The sequence below is a fragment of the Trachymyrmex septentrionalis genome, unplaced genomic scaffold (assembly GCF_001594115.1).
Source record: "Trachymyrmex septentrionalis isolate Tsep2-gDNA-1 unplaced genomic scaffold, Tsep1.0 scaffold44, whole genome shotgun sequence".
NCBI lineage: Eukaryota > Metazoa > Arthropoda > Insecta > Hymenoptera > Formicidae > Trachymyrmex > Trachymyrmex septentrionalis.
The window spans coordinates 386,204-406,591 of record NW_017305611.1 but is presented as its reverse complement, the minus strand read 5'-3'; the positions used below and the strand labels follow the sequence as shown (position 1 = coordinate 406,591).

The following is a 20,388-nucleotide window of genomic DNA, read 5'->3' as shown; positions in this document are numbered from 1 at the left end:
ATATATATATATATATATATCAATTATCAAATGAGAGCTAACTGAGAACCATCACTAACTCTAACTTTATCAACTGATCTAAGACACCCATAGCTTCTAAGCGAAGGTTAATAAAAACGTACATATGACGTTATATTACGCAATTAGAAGACTAACGCAGGAGGCTAGAAGGACGGGAACTAATAATATATATAAATATATATATATAGTTCAAGTCGATGCTGCTTTTGCTTGCCAATCATAGTACTAGACGTCATATCAGGAATAACTAAAGCAGCGGAATCGGCCAAAACTGAAGGGATCGAGCTAAGTTTCGGCGTCGAAAAGACATTAAAACTATTGTTTGTAAACTATTGAGAACCGCACACAGATTGCCAGGAGACACAATATGAAAGGACAAAGGGTTAAAAGAGCAACAGAAGGCTGGTTATTTGTTTGACTTATTAGCTCGACTTATTACTGGCAGGAGTTTTTTTCTTTGGGTATTTGTTAGTCGCTCCTGCTCTTTCGCAGAATTCTGACTCACTTGGAATTTTCGAAACCAGCTTTAGCGGTCTGAGGACCCTGAAGGAACGTAGCATACGTAGGTCGACTTCCACGTTTGTTTCGGCGAATACGGTCATCGACCTAATCCAAGGATTACTCTAGAATCTATCTGACCAACGAATATGGCGATCGGCGTGTTTCCTTAATTCCTATAGCTGGGGAAACCAGTTTTCGGACTACGTTGCCAACTACTTTCGCAACTACGTTGCCAAAATATCAAAATTTTCCGAAAGATTGCGTAATAACAACATTACCGCTATCAAAAACTATGCTTTTGATCAGAGAGATAACGCTTATATAACAATTATTAATAAACCCATTGTTATATGTATAAAAGCATATATAGGGTAATAAATCAGTTTATTACTGTATTAAGTTTTTAGAAAAAAAATGAAATTATTTTTTTATCATGTAGATATTAAAATTTCGCTATATTACACATAAACTACTAATTACGTCAGCAAGGCATAAAGTATCTCATTTAGCAATATTAGTCAAACTGATTCCTCCAACATCTTGTTTCCTCATAAGGATGTAATTAGGGAAAGAGGTTTATTTTGCCGCTCGCTTCAGCCGCAAATTAATTAATAGGTGAAACAATGTTTGCTCTCTTGAATAATCAATATTAATGATCTGTCCTATATTTGTGTGAGTAATGTAAATGTATGTAGGAGAATGTAATAACGATTTTTGCTGCAGATTTTAAATAGAAGCAATGCTAATTTCAAACAGAAAAGTCGTGTATTATTTCATATAAACATCATGATATTAATTTATAGAATCTTTTAACATCAGTGTATCAATGAAAAATAGGGTTGACGATTATCCGTTTATCCGAGTATCCAAGATAGAAATAAATCCGAAAAATCCGATTCAAGAGAATTTTTCGGAGCCAAATGTTTCCAATTGTTTAGATATCTGAACCGTTAAAATTTAATGATTAACCGTTCATTATTCTCTCAATATTTTTTTCTATCCATACCGGGTGTATATATATGTATGAGAGAGTAAAAGAGTGCGGACGCAAGAAAGAGAGAGACAGGAGGGGAGGGAGGGGGTGAGTGTGAAAAAGAAACAGTGAGACCGAAAAATAGAGAGAGCAAGAAAGCGAGAGAGAAAAACTTTATATGTTTATTTTGGCTTATATATTAATAGGCTAAATATACTTTTACATATTAACACAATTTTAATTATAATTTTATATAATTTTATATATATTAATATAATTTTAATTAACTAAACAGATCATGTTTTTATTAGTATTAATAAAGTGCGATAGTTAAAAAATTTCTGAGAAATAAGGGGGTATCGCTTTAGGAAACTTGTATCAACGACTTTCCTTTAGTGAAATCTGTAATTTAATCAGAAAAACCGGATTTAAGATAATGGATTCGAAAGATTAGGCCCGGATGGATTCGGATATCCGAATTTGATTTCTACAAATCCAGGCGAAATCGTCAACCCTAATCAAAAGAATTCACAATCTTGAGAAATCTTTTTTCTCCAAGAACATATAAAATGTTGAAGATTACTGGTAGAAAATTACTGATAGAAAGGAATTAAGAGTAGAAAAAGGAAAAACGGAAGTGGACAAAGGGAGAGAATTTACTGACAAAAGTAAGCATTCGGCTCTCACCCGGTCACCACGACGAAGAAGTCCATGATGTTCCAGATGTTGCGCAGGTATGAGCCGCGGTGGAGGACGAAGCCGAGGGCAATAATTTTGAGGCTCGCCTCGACGCAGAAGATCGCGAGGAAGTACATCTCCGAGGACTCGAGCGACTGTGCGAGTACGGTCTTGTCCTGCCTCGGCAGATGCTCCTCGAGGGCGAGGACCACGCAATTGGCGATGATGGTGAGCAGGACGGCGTACTCGAAGGGCGGCCACTCGATGACACTGCGTACCTTCGATCGTATCCAATTATCTTCGGAAAGGATAAACAACGATGTGGTGCCCTTGCCGCCTCCCCCACCGCCACCGCCTCCCCCTCCACCTTGATCCCGGCCTGGCGCCATGTCCACCAGACCAGGTACCTGAAAACGCCGATGTTCTATTAAAAAAACTCCGAAAAATAGAAAGAGAGACTTCCAAAAGTGAATTATAATACAATAGAGTTTGAAAAATGAAATAAAAAATTTTAAAAGTAACATATTGTAAGACCAGTCCCTTTTCGATCAAAATATCGATCATGCAACTTTTCTCTAGAGTGAAAAGTGAAAATTTTTACGTATGTATGTATGAACATGCATACAAACAAATTTTCACTTTTCACATTTCCGTTTTAAAAAAAAAGCTATATGATCAATACTCTGAACTATATATTTTTGTTGTTACTTTCATTGGCGACACTACATCTTACCCCCCATTACGCATTGCGTACCACGATTGGCCTTCTCGGGCATGTGGGAATACCCGATCGCGCGGTTTATTGTCCGGTGTATCGCGTGTGTCATTAGATCTGTTCGCGTATGAAATCCCCAAATATTTGTGCACTTAAAATAAGATAGATATATATTTGGCCTTTAAAAGAAAGAAAGCAAAGATGCCGAGTGCCAAAAATGAAAGCAACGCGAATAGACCTAATAATAAAGCTCTAGATATATTAAAGCTCTAGATATATTAAAGTAGCATATATCCTTCATTTTCGACTTACTAACCATCCTGTATCAATATTACTAGCGCTTATTGGACTACAGATAACTAGATCAAAATGATGGTCGAAATAGCCAATAGGAAATATTTTTACCAGGAATTATATAAATAAATATAATTACAATTGTATTACGGTCATAATTATAATTATAATTACAATCGTAATAAAATTGTAATTATATTTATTTATATAATTATTATTATATATATTATAATAATTATTATATTTATTGTAATTACTATTATTATAACTATTTAACTCATATATATTAAAAACAAAGTCCTAAGCAGTCGATAATGACGCATATGTAGTGCACATCGCTTTCTCGGCAGAGGATACTTTAACCGCCAATATCTCTAAATCTAGTCATAAAATCAAGTTATACTCATTGAAACATTTGTTTAGAACAAGAATTACAACATATCAAAAATTTAGCCAATTCGACCGAAAGCATTTTTCCATGTTTTGTATGAGGTCCTTTCTTTGCCGCAAACAATTTAGCTCTGTGGTGTACAAACTGTCGAATATGGACTTATAGAAGCGAGTACAATTATTCAATGAGATTGTATCTATTAAGATCTCAGACGTTGAGAATAGCTTGTTGCAGGAAATCTATACAGATTTTGGCCCTATGATGAACGAATCGATACGAGAAGTAATACGAAAGGTACGTACAGTCCCAATCACTGAAGTAGAGGACAATTAGTAGAGTAGCCCTTAAAGATCATTTCATCTACGCTTACGCGTAGATTACGCAGTAGATATTTTGCATCAGTCGAATGTCTCGAGATGCGCAGTATAATAAACGATTTGTTAGCGTGAGATATTATTAAAGAACTTACTGCGCATGAATTGGTTCGAAAGAAAAAGACGGTTTACCGCAATTATGCGTGGATCTAAGGCCGTTGAGAAACAAAAATATCCTTTCTCCTAGTTATTGAGAATCACTTAGCTCGTTTAAGTGGTAAAATATTTTTACACTATTAGACCTTAAAGATTTAAAAAGATTTTCACCATATTAGTATATACCTAGACTTTACGAAATATTTCTCGTTTGCCACGCCGGATGGCCAAAATGAATTTAACAAACTTCCCTTTTAACTATTCGGAAGCCCAAAGACGCATAATTCAAATTTTGCAACGCCTTATTCGTGAAGATAGAGTGCTCATTTATATAGATGACATTTTGATACCTTCAGTATCTGTTAAAGAAAACTTGCAGGTTCTCACTCAAGTTCTGATTTTATTCAAGCAATATAAATTTGAGTTAAATTTTCTAAAATATTAATTTCTAAGAACTAAAGTGGAATATTTGGGATATACACTCTTGAGCCAGATTATCTTAATCATCACGTAGAGACGATCAAAAATTGTCCAGTTTCCTCAGAATATTCATCAGCTTCAAAGATTTATACGCCTGCTCAGTTTTTTTTCGTCAATTTGTACCAAATTTTACCAAACCGCTATATGCGTTAATCAGTAAGTCAGTACGATTTTAATGAGGCGTGTTTACGTGCTTTTGAGGAGTTAAAATCTTATCAATTAATTTTAAGGTTTAAGACTGTACAATCCGAAATTGGAGATCGAGTTGCACACTGACGCGAACTCAATTGCCCTCGCTGCAATTCTTTTACAGAAGTAAGAAAATAAGGTTTGAGCTCCAGTTGCTTACAGCCAGGCAACCAACGCGGCAGAGAGCTGCTGTCACTCGTTTGAATTCGAAATGTTAGCAATCGTCAAGGCCGTTGAAAGATTTCATATCATACATTTATGGAATAGATTTCATTGTTATCACTGATTGCAACGCGTTGGTGCATACAATCAATAAAGCAAATGTCAACCCACGCATTGCCAGTGGATACTTATGTTGTAAAGTTGTAGACTCCGGCTAATTCACCGAAGAGGTGAAAAAATAACTCATGTCGACGCATTGAGCCGCATAGTCTGTGGACACCCTACCACTGAAAAAGGTACAGGCAACTAATCGACCTGACTATTCAGGCGCTAGCAGAGTCCCTCGAAAATAAAAACGCGATAAGTTCGCTCTAGTCGACGACCTAGTCTACCATAAATACAAAAACTCACTTAAGTTTATTGTCCCTGACCGCTAGAATCTTTAGCGTTTATCATGATTCTTGTGCGCACTGCGGAGTTGAAAAAACGATGCAGGATATCACCAGCAATTATTGATTTCCGTCATTGGGTAAAAAAGTACAAGATTATATAGATAACTGTATCACGTGCCTTATGGCTAAAATGTCAACGCATACGAGAGGGTGAATTATTGGCATCGAAGACCCCCACCATTCCGTTGGCCGTAGTGCATGTTGATCATTTCGGACCTCTGGTAGAATCTCATACGGGATTAAGCATATTTTAGTCGCCATAGATGCTTTGACTCAATTCACCTGGCTGTCATCAGTCAAAACCAGGTTTAGGAGAAATGAATATTTATCTACGATTTTCGATTGTTTGGCAATCCTTCCGAGATTGTGCAATTGCATTTACTTCGTGCAAATTTGCCAATTTCATCCGTAAACGCGATATAAAACACCCTTTGATAACTATAACTGAGCCATGGTCCAATGGAATGGTTGAATGGGTTAAAAAGAAGTGGCCAAATTGCCGAGACTTTGCAGATCGATATAAATCTCTGAATTTACTGAACGAAATCAAAAATCCTTTTACAGGATTAAAGTAGACGCAAACTTTGGTAGTGCTGCAATAGACTTTATACTAAAATCGAAAAAAAGTTAAAAACTTACATTTTTTTCAACTCGTAGAGCTGTCATATGATATAGATGTTTCCTTAATACAAAAGTTTTATGGACAGTGCAGCACTAAGTGTATTACGTGCACAAACAATACTAAGTTTATGAAACTAAGATTAAACTCTTAAAAAGAAAGATTTATATCGATCTGCAAATGACATGTATACGAGCTGAGCGAAGATTGATAAACTCAGAACGATAAACAAAGCAATAATTGTGTCTAGCAGTAGGTGTTCGATCTTGCAAGAGATGACGTTGCAATATGTTAGATAAGGATAGAAAAATACGTTTGAGTGAGACACAACGATACATAATAAATATAAGAAATGAATGAAAGATGTCACTATTATTGAATTTAGAATTAAAAAATCTGTACTATCGATCTCGGTCAAGTTTGGCCGTCTCTCCAACATCCCCTTAACCGTTTCTTAAAATTGTCACTCCGCAAAGTTTCGGAAGCGCAAAAATGTTAATCCGATAAAAAATTCATAAAATTCAATACGTAATTAACAATACCTATCATACCGCTATTAAGAGCTCCTTTTCTAAATTATTTTTGAGGTACAAAAAAAAGAAATCACCTGGATTCTCACTAAACGACTTTCCTGTCCAATTTTGCTAAGAAAGTTTTAGTTAGTTCAGATGACTTAATGTCTCGTAAGAGCGATATGCGGCAATCGAAGCAAATCAAACAAACTCCGTACTTATAATAAAATCTACTACGATAAGCGCCATAAATTGCCCACCAGGTATAAGCAGGAAGACTTGTGCTCATACGTGATTCAGCGATAAAGCCAGGAGAGAACAGAAAATTAGAACTGCCTTATAAAGATCCTTATTTGATGGCTAAGATTCTTAATAAGAATAAATATATTATTCGAGATATCCCTAGGCTTAATATCAGAAACCAGACAATTCTTGTTCAAGAGCTTGTCGCCGGATTGAATCAAGTTTTGGATTAAACCGATGATTTTTTTATCCTTTCTGCGACTGTACTTATATATTCACTTAGTAAGTAAGTTCATAAGTGTTTTTTTAATGTGATGTAGCATAGATTTTAGTGTGCTTTATCATATCCGCAAGGTTAAGTCAAAAATCCCTTCTTTTTTTTTATTTACTATAAAAATCTAAATCAAATGTTATAAAAGTTTTAATTTTATCAACAATACTATTTGATTAAATCGTCTTTGTCGTACATTTTGTATTGAATTGTATACGATACTGCTATCTATGTATTACTGTTAATGCGCATATGTGTGATCAAAATGAATCTTGTTTTAATTTAAATTGTAACCATAAAGTTATATTCGGGACGAATAAGAAGCAGGATGGCCGAGATCAGGATAGCTGTAAGATCAGTCCCTTCTCAATCAGAGGTATATTCTTTTGTTGTTACTTTCATTGACGATACCCCAGTGAAAAATGATAAAGGAATCGACATCGATTTCATTGTCATTTCTCACTAGGACTGCACCTTACCCGCTATTTACGCATTGCGTATCACGATTAGGCCACTTCTCGGGCATGTGGATATAACCACGCGGTTTGCTGCCCGGTGTATCGCATGCGTCATTGATTACTCGAAGCGCCACCATTGAGGCATGTTTTCTACGCGGGCATTCTGTGACAAGCAGCAAGAGAAGCTGCTTATATCCGAGAAATAAAAAAGTGACTTATCCCAAGCATTGGCGATTTATTTAAATTTTGCGTCCACGCCTTATAATATAATATTATTTAAACATTACAAAAAGTTTCATAATATTAATCAAGTCTAAATAATAGTTACTAAAACTTCGATAAAATAATTTTAATCAATGTTCGGTTAATATAATCAAAATCAACTAAACGCTAATTTATAAATATTGTCTTTTCTAATTATTACCAAACGGTTGGTTGCTATTATGTTTACTAAATATTTACTAGTAATTTATTAATATTTACTAAATATTGCACCAACACAGAATACCTTTGTAGCTATTACCAATCTTTTTCCAATGTTTCTTAATTGCTGTATCTGATAATAGAGAAGAGTAGGCATAAAAGAGCCATTTTTTTTCAAAATATGAAAAAAATATTTAATATGATGTTAAATAAATATAATCGCTTTCTTACTTAAGTGTATCCTCATTTATCTATAAGATCTATTTAACAAAAAAATAATATTTAGTCATTGATAAAGATTTAATCACCATTTTTCATAAACAAGAAATTCAGCTCTTTTAAAACGTGGTTTTGAAAAAGCCATTATTTGTTTTGTAAGAGTCTGCACATGAAATATGAGTCAAAGTACAATTTGCATTATCAGTCTTCATTACGCAGTACGATATATTTCAAAAAAATACTAACGTACTAAAATTGTCCGAATTGTATTAAAAAAGAAAGTCAATTGTACCGAAAAGAACATCTCTGGGTATGCAATGAAGGAGCCAGGCAAAGCAATAATAGAACTAGCTTCTTCATAGCTCTCAATACCGGCTCTTTCATAATATTATGTGTAAAAAATGTAATCACAGAATATCTGATAAACTAAAATAAACAAAAGAATTTGTAATAACACTTTTAGTTACGTTAATGTATATAGTATTCGATGAAAAATACTTTTTCTAAAAGCTAATCGCAAATAAACAAAAAAGTCTTGGAAATTTAATACAAGAAACGTACTTGTGTAACAATAATTTTGCATCTCTCATTGCGGCAACGCCGTTTTGACGATGGCTGTCAGATGTTTATGGAAGACGTAGTTTTAGTACTGCTATCAAATGAACAAAATATTTTTAAATTTTTGGTAATATTCAATTAGTTGAAATACGAATTGGCTTTTTCATGCCCACTCTCGCCTACCTACGTTTTACAATAGATACGTTTTTAATGATTCTCATTTGTGCATCATAGTATTTTCGAGATTTTAAAATATTTTTCGAGTTCGCATCAAATCTTAAACTCTATCAAAATTGTCGAAATAAATTATTCTCTGAGAAACTTTCAAGCGACACAAGCGGTGAAGAGATTGCTCAGAAGAGAAACTGTACAATTGCAAAGACACAAATGATTGATTCTCCGGTGACTATAAAACTGTCACGGACTGCAAAATGTAAACAAATAATAACGATATTTTAAGAATAACAAAGACAAAGGCAATAATTGATAATTGTCATCTTACCTCCCCTCCGAAGCTAGTCCAGTCACCGAGACCACTCCTCAATCCGGCCAACCTCGACCTTCTCCCGTAATACTGACTCGCGTATCCAGGATCCCTTTGTGCCGCCTCTTGCGCTGCTGCCAACCTGAAAACGATAGAGGTCAATGGCTGGTTGCACGTCGGAGCAATCTCTCGATCAGGATTATTCGCGTGATATACGTCAAATAACGATACCATAAACCGTACCATGATTTCTACAAACGAAACAATCCCCTGTAGATCAATTCTACCTCAGCTGAACACTTATTTAACTAACTTGCTTTAGTCTTAGGTAAATGAAAACGTAATCTGAAATTTATCAGTAAACTAGCTATGATTTATAAATAAATTGTTAAATTCGAAACAGATCAAACTTATCTACATTTGTATAATTTCCGCTAATTATTAGTTTTAAAATATTTAATAATCTGACAAGTTCACTAAAGTATAACAATTACAAGGTGTTTAACTTGGTATAAGAGTTAGCAGAATAAGTAAAAGATTGTCAGTAAATAGTATATGTGACATAATAATACTTTAATAGTTAAATAATTAAATCAATACTTTGACTAGAAAATTATTAGAAGAAATAAAAACAACGCTTTATCATCTCTTTAATATAAATTATATATTAAAAATTGCTCTCGCCTTTATAGCTAAATTTCATTTAATCGTTAATCTGTATTAAACAAATCTCAAAATTAGATGATCAAATTTTACACTAATATGCAATATAAAAACATAACTATAATAATATTAATTTAGCATATATATCTTTATACTACTACTCATAAACATTAAAAATAATTAAAATATTTTCTTAATTTAATCAAACTTTAATATATTTTAATAAAACATTTAAAGTTTTCTTTTTAAGATGCACAGCGTGATTCATGAAACACTAAAAATCCACAAAGTGTGCAGAATTATTTAGAGTGCACCTGATAGCGGGCGATGGCTCAGTGGGATTTCATGAAACAGCTCGTTAATGATGGTGGATGAAGGTATATAATGTGGCGGCTCCAGCTTCAATTAAGTACATTAGCCGAGACTTTTGCGACAGATACCCCGTATGGATCCCGATGACTCTTCTCGTGCGACAGAGAGAGAAAGAGAGAGATAGAGGATGGGTGAGTGAGTGACAATCAAAGCACATGATAATGCAATAATTCATGGCAAGAATTTCCCATCGTTTCATCCTCGCTCTCATATAATGCGTCAAATGCATCAATACACACAATAACGTCGAAATTACCGCGTTTGTAAAATCACATTCAATTTAGACAGAGTTATTGATCTATATTATTTATTTGTGATAACGTTTCTTATAGAAAGGATACATGTGATCCTAATTGTGATATGAGTACTTCACTTTAAAATAGATCTGATTAACATTTAAACTTGGTTTCGATTAACATTTTATGTAAAATAAGATATCTTTTAAAAAAATATTTTTACTTATAATTAGAGCTTAGTATATTTTTTAGTTTTGTCAAGAAAAATTGTTTTTTTTTTTCAGTTTGTTAATTAATCCTAATTTAGTACAAAAAACAGATATATACGTTTTTATTTTTCTTTAAAGTATATAACGTCCTTAAAATAACAAAAAATAAACTAATTCTGGACTAATAAAAGTCAGCGCAAACGGAGGTGCGAAATAAAATTTTTACAAATAAATTTGTACTCTATACGAAGTGTTGATATCATCTTTATTTGAAATATATAACGTCCTGTTAGAAAAACTTCAGATCTTTAAAATTTTTCAGATATATTTGTCATAATATTTTATACAGGGTTTAAAAACAATTAAAAATGTAAATAATAATAATAGAATTTTAGATCAGTTATATAGTGACTGATTCAGTTAACTTCACAGATTCATTCTTATTCTAAAAAAATTTTGATGCTGAATTTACACAATGTGAAGAGAAGTCTATTCTCGATCGATCGCTGAATTTGGGATGTTTCACGAAAACCTTTGAAGAATGCTCGAGATCGTTTAAAAACTGTCGATATTTATTCCATTCTTTTTCCGACAAATACAGTTCTAAAACATCAAATTAAAAATTTTTCATAAAAAATTTATTTAGTATTACACATAAAAATAATTTAAATAAAAATCAAATAATAATTCAATATCATAATAAATATTACAATAATAGCTTATGTAATAAGTATTTTTTCTTACATTTATTTTTTTCCGTCTTAATTTTAAATAAAATATCAGAATTTTAATTATAAGTTATTAAAACAAAGATTTGATTAGGAAAATATTTACTTCAAGAGAGTATGGGCAGAAAGTTTTTTTTATGTGATTCAGAAACAGTCTATGCATAAGATATAATAGATAAAGTTCTGCGATTTGTAACCACGACACTCCATTTAGCCGAATGGAAAACGACTCGAAAGAAAGTTTCGCCCGCGCCAAGATCGTCCGATTTCGTGTATCAAGGGAATCGAATTATACGGACAGCGAGCGCGGAGAGTAGTGTCTGTCAATTTTATCAGCTACTTCCACTAGGTCTTTTTTTGGCTTTACGATTCTTCTTTTCTTCAAGATCGTCTAAGATCGGCGACCGACAAAATGACGCCAGTGGAATAAGTACTTACAAAAAATAATTGTTAACCGCAGGGGGATTGTAAAAAAAATACGAGGGTTCATTTCAGAAATAGTTTTAAATGAAATATCCAAAAAAGTAAAAATATATCGTTATACGAGGTTTTCGTGATTTATCACTTGTTGCTTAACATCTGATCAACTTTATCTTCCCAATCAAAAATATTGATTGAATTGGATTAATACATTAAAATGATTGAAAAAGTACTATCTCCAAATACGATGGATTTCAGTGCCAACTGTGTTAATTATAAATTTATTCATTGATTTTAAGTCTCCGAAAGCTATTAGTTTATTAGATATAATTTATAAAAATTACATGTACCTCTTTTTTACATTTAGGACCATTTAGGATTAAATTGGATACGATGAAGTAAACATAAAATATTTAAAAAATGGACACAACATGCCGCAATTGTTGCTTGTGTGTTTGCCTGTGCTTCAGCCTAACGTCGTTGAATTATTGAAAACGGGACAGAAATAATTGATCCAGTTTGTTCTGTAACGGCGGGATCAATACTACTCTCGAAAATGAACCGCCGACTTGTCCGTTTTGCAAGGACGCACTCTGTGAAGTAGAGCAATATACGTAATGGAAGAATTCAATTGTGATCATACAGATTGTTACATCAGCAACAGGTATAATTCTTGGGCAATTAGTCGGGTTTAAGTTGATCATTAATAAACCAGTAAAATACATTATTTCCTGTTTCGTTCAAAAGATTATGATAGACCGATGTTATTATCCTCCACGACTATTTTGCCCAATCTCTAATCATACAGAATTTATATAATAAATAATACCAATTGTTTTACTTGTAATCTTCTTTTTCTCAACAGTTTCTGTAACAAATCTTTAACATCAAAATAAAGTTTAAATCTATTTCTTTCCTACATAATTTCATATATTAATTCGCAAAATACATTTTTTATAGACAGACGATGTAATTGATATTCAAGTCTGCCGCCAAAATTTGATATTATCATAGCTTTGCAAATATTAGATTTCGATATCAATATCCTCGGACGATGTTCGCGCGACCGTCATGATCGTAAAACAGACACAGGAGTGGTCCTGCACTTGCAAGATGCGGATTGCCGCATGCGGGCGAGGATTCTCGCGAAGGTTAATCGCGATTTATGCAACAACGTTGTTGCAGCGCGTCGCTGCTGGAGTGCAGTTTTTTGCTGGTTAGCAAATAACGGCGGAACGCGAGTCGTGCCAAATGTTCGTGTTACTGGACGCCCCCGTTTTTCGTCGATAGTAATTAATACGTACCGAGCGGAAGCTCGATGGAATTTTTTCCCCCGTTCATCTGTCCATTACTTCATAAATATTCAGTTGTGAATATTTCGGGACTGAAGAGAAGCCACAACGTGTAGAGAATGTAGATATAAAAGTCACTTATACAAAAACGTTACCGAGTTCAGCTAACAATAAGTTATAATAAAGTACAACGAGTTTAGAAAGTCTCGTGATCTTTATGGAATTAAAATTATTATTTTATTTAATAATAATTAATAACGCGTTTATTATAAGAGAGAGAGAGAGAGAGAGAGAGAGAGAGAAAGAGAAAGAATTTTGAAAAATTGTTCCACTTCTCAAAATAGAAAAAATACATTATTACAATTTTTAAAAATAGATTGATGACAGTGGCGTGATATTATTTAATATAAAAACAGACATTAAACATACTTCGAAGAAACTGTTTCAGACTATTTCAAAATAACATTCAGAATAGGAGAAATGATGGAAGGCTTAACTTCCAACTATTTTTATCCGTGATCCATGAAAGAGAAAAAAAACAAGATTTGTAGCCACATAAAACAGGCTTGTTTGGCGAAATGATGAGTTCGAGCGGTGCCAGAATTCTAAGAGTTAAACATCGTGTGTCTGAGAAAAGAATACTGCTGTAAGAAATCAGAAGGGCAAATTGAATAAAAACTATTTTAACCGAACAAAGACTGCTTGGTGCAATAAAGTTCGCAAAAAGAGGAAAATCCTGATTCTTTCTAATTGACATAACGAGCATGAGCTACAAACGTAGCCAGTTGTATATTTTAAGCATGAAAGAAAGGGTATTTATTCCCCTGGAATATACCTGGAGCAAGATAAATTATTCTCAAAGAGTTTCGAGAGAGGATTTATGGAAGAATACTAATTCTATCTTGACCCTAGCTCGTCGGGGACTGCGCAGAGTAAGAGCTTATCGATTTGTTATATTATTCGTCGGTAATCCGCTTCATTAATTATGTACATTTCTAATGAGAGGCGAATATCTTTAGCGAACGTCAGTACGATAATATGAATTTATACATAAAAGACAGAACGAACTAAACGTCAAACTGAAATAGTAGCTCGAATGAGCAATATGATTCTTTGCGTTGCAATTTAATTACAGTTGTAGACAAAAAGTATTTAATAACTTTTTTATATGTATAGAGAGCTTTAAATATTATGACTTACATTTAATTTTCTTATGCATAGCTAGGGAGGGCTTTAAATATTAACCCTCAGTACCCATATCTCAAAAAAGTCCCTATCTACCCACATCCGGATATTTGTAACCCAGCGTTTTCTTTTGCTTGTATTTCAGATTGTAGTGCATCGATTTTAACTAAATTTTTTATTTAATCTGTCGTTTGAAGACTGAAAAAAACATTTTTTTCATTAGAAAAAGTCTAAGATGTCGTGGCACAAAAGATATATTTTTTAATAAGTGAAAAGGGATCGGAAAAAAACGCCTGAATTATGAAAATCGGAGGGGTTATGCTTTGTGGGTACTGAGGGTTAAGTATAAACTTACATTTGCGCGCGCGATAAATTAGTGAGATAAACGTTACGATATCCATTTCGTAAATCACCGATACAATCTTACTGTCGTCCAATTATTCATTATGTATATTTATAATTCTACTTATTTAAACGTTCGCAATTAAAAAAAAAATTACACAATAAATTCAACTAAATTGACTTTATCGAAGAATCTGATATTGACTGTATAAAAGTATGGCAGATTGAAAATGTCAAACTTTGAATCAGGTGTACAATATTTATGTATAGGTGGTCAACCGGTGGGAGCCGACGAAAGAGAGGCGAAGGAACATTAAAAATAATTGACCTTCGATTCCGGATCGACGAGCAGGCAGTAACGCGACGCTGTCGTTTATCGCGTAAGGCTGTGCCATTATTCTCCCTTTTCGCGAAAGATGTAAACTCTTTCGAGTGTTATCGTATGCGCGAGGCTGGCTTTCACCGCGCACAGATTTAAGTATGAGACACAATTGAAAAGACAAACAATAGGATTTCAACCTATCAGAAACTGTGTACACCAAAATAAACCGTTTCTGATAAGTTGAAATCTGTTTTATTCTTTCTGTTCCAATTGCCTGTGTTTTTCAATTGTCTCAGGCTTCACTGGAGCGCATTTTGCGAGGAAATCACTCGATCACTCTTGTGCGTATGTAGGTATATGTATGTATGTATATACGTGGCTAAAAAGTGATTAAATCCATAGAATATTAATACATGGAAAATATCAACTCCCTATCTGTTCTCGTTTTAACGTGACGTAATCTACAACGATCGACTTAATCTCTTGGAGCGCACGTGCTTACCCTTCGACTTATTCCACATATAGGAGAGTAAACATCTTCCCTCATTATGGACGATATTAAATTTAAGATAGTTAATTTCAATACAAAATTAATATTAAATAATATTAATTAATATTAATATTAATATAAAATAGCTATATTAAATAAATATTATCAATATCGTAATTATTATATTTGAATAGATTATTATTATATCTGCAGAATATTATATCTGAATATAGAGAAGAATATCTAAGAGATATATAAATTCTAAATTTCTTGCAGTGAAATCTCACTCCAAGAGAGTGAAAATATAACTATTCTTGAAAAAAAGTAAGAATATTTCACGTCTTAAAAAAGAGTGACGATTTTCACTCTTTTTAGAGTAAATTTTTACCATTCCAAAAAAAGTGAGATTTCCTTAAAGTCAGAAAATTCATTTTAAAATGAGTGAAAATTCTTTTCAAAAAGTAAAGGGTAATTGTATTTTCACTTTCTTGAAATGAGATTTTATTACAAGAAATTTAGATTATATAAAATATATTTGTGTAAATATCTTTAAGCAACACCATTTATCTATTGGATAAACAGTAGCTGTTATATGAGTTATTAAAAATCTAATAGCACATCGTATGTGTCGGATAGACAGTTGGGATCAATGTCACACAGAAAAATATAAATTTTGATAAATTATATAGTTATTTCAATAAAATATAATATTTTTCATGCATTCATATTATTTTTTTTTTTACAAACTGCAATACCGATTTAAGATATTTGTATCTTTTGGATACACCGCGACGTTAAATTAAAGATCGCATCCTCCCGAGAGTTAAAGAATCGAGTTAATGTATCGAATGCATAGTCTCTGCAAAAAATGACTGGAATTGAAAATGTATATTATAAAACAAATGTTTATAGGGTAAAAGCACTAGATTTGGTTCAGGCACTAGTTCTTTTTATATTTAAATAATTATATTTTTCACCATTAAATGGTACATATTACAAGATTTTTTAGCATTTGCTTTATCTCTTTCAAATGTCAATTGACTTTAATATATTAGGAACAGCGCGACACATTTTATTGTCATTAACTAATTAAATGTGCAAGGTTAACGTATGTATTTTTAAAAATTCATTCAAAGTGTAATATCATAAGAATTGCCTTATGACTTTTATAATAGGTAGTAGGTAGTAAGTAGCATTAGATTACATGGAAAAAAATCAACTTATGCTCGGTTGAGATTAAATGTGTCTGCGGGTATTTGTTTAATTAAATTATATTAAAAGAATACTTTTATTGTGTAAATTTATTATAAAAATGTTTAAAAACTTGTTAAATTTTGCCATCCAAAAAGATTTATTTGTTTTAAATATCAAAATAGAATATAAAATAAAGTATATATGTGTCTATATGCAAAAAGTGTTACTATATTTTAACTGTCTTTTTTTATCGCTAAAGTTAAATTTTCATTAATTTTTATTGTAATTTTAATTGTCCTTGATTTTTAATTTTTTTTAAATTTTAATTTTCAATAAACTGTATTAAAATTGCATCATGATTCATAATTAGACCGTAGAATGTGGATCATCTACTAGATGTGACAATTCATCAATTATAATTTTGTTATGTATATTACGATGTGCATGCGCAAATTATTTTTATTATTCTTATGGGATATAGTAAGCTAGCTATTAAAAAGAATAAAGTGTTTGGTGAATCAATCCGCAATTAGTACATAGGGTCTAATTGTAGATAATTGTCATTACTATCTTTAATTCAAATTTAAACATATAAAACGGTAATAAAATGAAATAAAATCATTCATAATGTAATCTTTATGCTCAATCATAACTATTAAATATTTTATTAATTGTATAATATTGTTTTCTGGATAAAAATAATATGAATTTTTTTTTAAAGAGTGATCCACAACTAGTGTTTTACCCTATACATGAAACAGTTCGATAAAATCAATATTCATTTTTAATAATACAATTTTATAGTTTATGTCAAAATTTTCTTATTTTATCTTAATTATTCTTTAAAAACATCTATTTCTCATCTTATTTAACTTTTAGTACTTTCATACACAATATAGAAAATTTTGTAATTTTGTCAAAACTTTTTTATCTTGTTAAAAAATATGTATAATACGTCATTAATTGATTCGTGAGTTCTAATAAAATATCACGATTTTTCTGCACAATACATTCAACTTTGAAAGAAGATTTGCTATTCAATTCAATCATTTCATTTAATTTACTATTCTTGTGAAGCTTGCAGCATTGTATCCAAGCATTGAATTTATTGCATCGAATAAATCGTTATTCAATTAATATCAATTTATTTATGGCCGTGCAGACCCTCCGTTATTTCATTATTAAGAGAAATTGCATCCTCAGGAGTTTGCACAGAGATTTCTACATCCGTCGTAACTTCCAAATAACCGTTCTCATCTCGCACCGTCTATTCATAACCGCGTGCAAGCCATCTTGAATTATCGGATGCCATCGTGCAACCGCTAATAGCGGTATTCGATAACGCGCGAAACACTCAGATGACAGAGTCAGATTGCTCAATCGATTCTGGCAAAACACCGCGATTACAACCATCGCTGACGAAGGGTATCGTGTGATTATCGTCAATGATTGCATCCGGATTCGGAGCAGCGGAATAACAGTCGATCGAGGAAGATCTGATTTATTCCAACCGAGTAGTCCACTGCCACAAGCCGTCACTCTTCTCGTTCGATCAAATCAATTACCATACACATGTTTTTAGGGGTGCGTCGTAACTCTGCACGATTACGCGAGAACCGGCTCCTGTCGCCGGCTCCTGTACGACGGCAACAACCAAAAATGTAGCTACGAACTCCATGACGACCGTCGCGGCGCCCAGCCGGCGTCGACGCCGCTCCCACCCCGCACCAACGCGAGACCCGGGCATCCCCCGACATGCGGGGGAGGGTGGCGTCAGAACGTTGCGGAACGAAGAGCGGCGTCAAGGGGAACGTTGCGGAGAAAAGCGAGCATCCCTTGTGACGTCATGTAAGCGCCATTTCGTCCAGTGACGTCAACTACGACGACAACGACGACGACGACGACGACGACGACGACGACGACGACGACGACAATAACGATGAAGATGACTGCCGTCTACGTAGCTATCTCTGGCACTCCTCACCTTGTATTTGTATGGTGCACGTGTGACCGATGGTATGTACATATGTCGTCGCGTCATGGATGTTTGCGTTGTGGCTTCGGCAAGGTACATTGCCATCCGCACGTTCGTGAATATGGACAAATTAATCTTTTATTTACGATACCCCGCATGAAGAAAAAGATATCCGTCTCTAATTCTTTCTATATTAATCTCAAGGATCGTATAGCTATATAGGGTCTATTTTATCTCAGTTGCAATTGAAGTACCCGAAGAAAAAGCAGATAACTCTAACTTTGCTCAAGAATAAGTCATAATCACGTCACGTATATCCAGTCGCTGAGGTCTGTAATAATCACACATACATACATACGTATACAGATATCGCGCGCGCTCGAAAGAGAGGGAGAGAGACTTTCTTGAAGAACGATACTTTATAATTATATAATTCGAGTAAAAATTAAAATACCCAAGATCCTAAGTAATTTTTCAAGAACCGGCATATTTTTATTTCAAATTTTGTTTTACATATTTTACATTCTCTCTAAATTTCTTGGAATGGAATCTCACTCTAAGAGGGTAAAAATACGATCATTTTTGGCAAGAGTGAAAATCTTCTTGAAAAAAATCGCACTTCTTTTTTTGGAGTGTAATTTCATTCAAAAAGAGTGAAAATTGTCACTTTTTTCCAAGAAATGAAATATTTTCACTGTTCTCCAAAAGTAGCCATATTTTCACTCTCTTAGACTGAGATTTCACTTTAGAGAAACTTAGAGAGTTCTTACAATAATTTCTTCTAAGTGTTTTTTAATAAAATATTTAATATTTTTTAAAATATTTTTTATCAATAAAATTTATTGATGAAAATCGCTTACTCTATTTAATAAAGTAAACGATTTGTATATATTTTGAAATTTTTTTCACTGCAAGTGAACAAAAATTGTAAAGGATTTTTGTTAAATGTTCTACTTTAAATTAATTCTCTCTTAATTCTCTCTTATAAATAAGTACAAGACCGCATTGACTGGCCGAGAGACGGATTGGTGCCGTAATGGGTGAATTGTGTCGGATTCAGTCTCCGGACTTGTAAGATCGTTACAATACAAACTCCTTGCCTGGACATGCGACCTCTCTGGCTCTCTCATGTACAAACTTCGCTCCAATCTGATTATGAATAGTGTACCTTATGCCTTATGAATACGACTGAAGAAAAGGCTTTTAATGAAAGGTGCAAGCAAACACATTTTATGATAAGTTATAAATATGAAAGCAGCAGTCTCCTACATCATTCAAATAAACTGTCGCAAATTATTTTATTACTGTAAACAAATTATTTTCTTTTAAGTAAAGGCTTAATCATATAAATTACCTACCCCTTTGATTTCTTTAACTTTTACGTTTAAACACATATTTTGTTATTTCTCGAATTAAAGTTTACTTGGAAACAAAATTTGTTGGAAATTAAATGTAAATTAAGATATGCACCTAATATCATTTTGCGATAAATCTATCAATTTAATAAAATTTTAATATCCCATTATATATTTTTGCGTTCTAAAATAAGTCTACTATATTAAGTGAGAGTCATTAGTCTACAAAACCGACATATTCGTGAATTTATGAGCGGCACTATACATGTGTATTCTTGAGTATGCAAATTATAGTATGTCGACAGAATACTTCTAGATTCAAATGGGTACGTTTCGATCATAGGCACGATCGAATGGCACTCGCGATTTGACAATCCAATGATTAATACAACTTGCGAGTATCGGTCCGAATGATCCGAAAGATATTCAGAAAAAATAGCAAATGAAAGAGAGAGAGAGAGAGAGAGAGAGAGAGAGAGAGAGAGAGAGAGA

General features: G+C 33.1%; 1 protein-coding gene across 5 annotated transcripts in view; it reads right to left on the bottom strand.

The window, feature by feature from the left end:
* LOC108751403 (voltage-dependent calcium channel type A subunit alpha-1) overlaps positions 1-20,388 on the bottom strand; it is a 195,090-nt gene that overhangs the window by 51,830 nt on the left and 122,872 nt on the right. For all 5 annotated transcript variants that reach the window (XM_018491561.1, XM_018491562.1, XM_018491563.1 and 2 more), the window contains 2 exons: positions 9,132-9,255; positions 2,183-2,580 (listed from right to left, as the gene is read on the bottom strand). In XM_018491561.1, the coding sequence (XP_018347063.1) occupies positions 2,183-2,580; positions 9,132-9,255 (522 nt within the window). The remainder of the gene's footprint in view (positions 1-2,182; positions 2,581-9,131; positions 9,256-20,388) is intronic.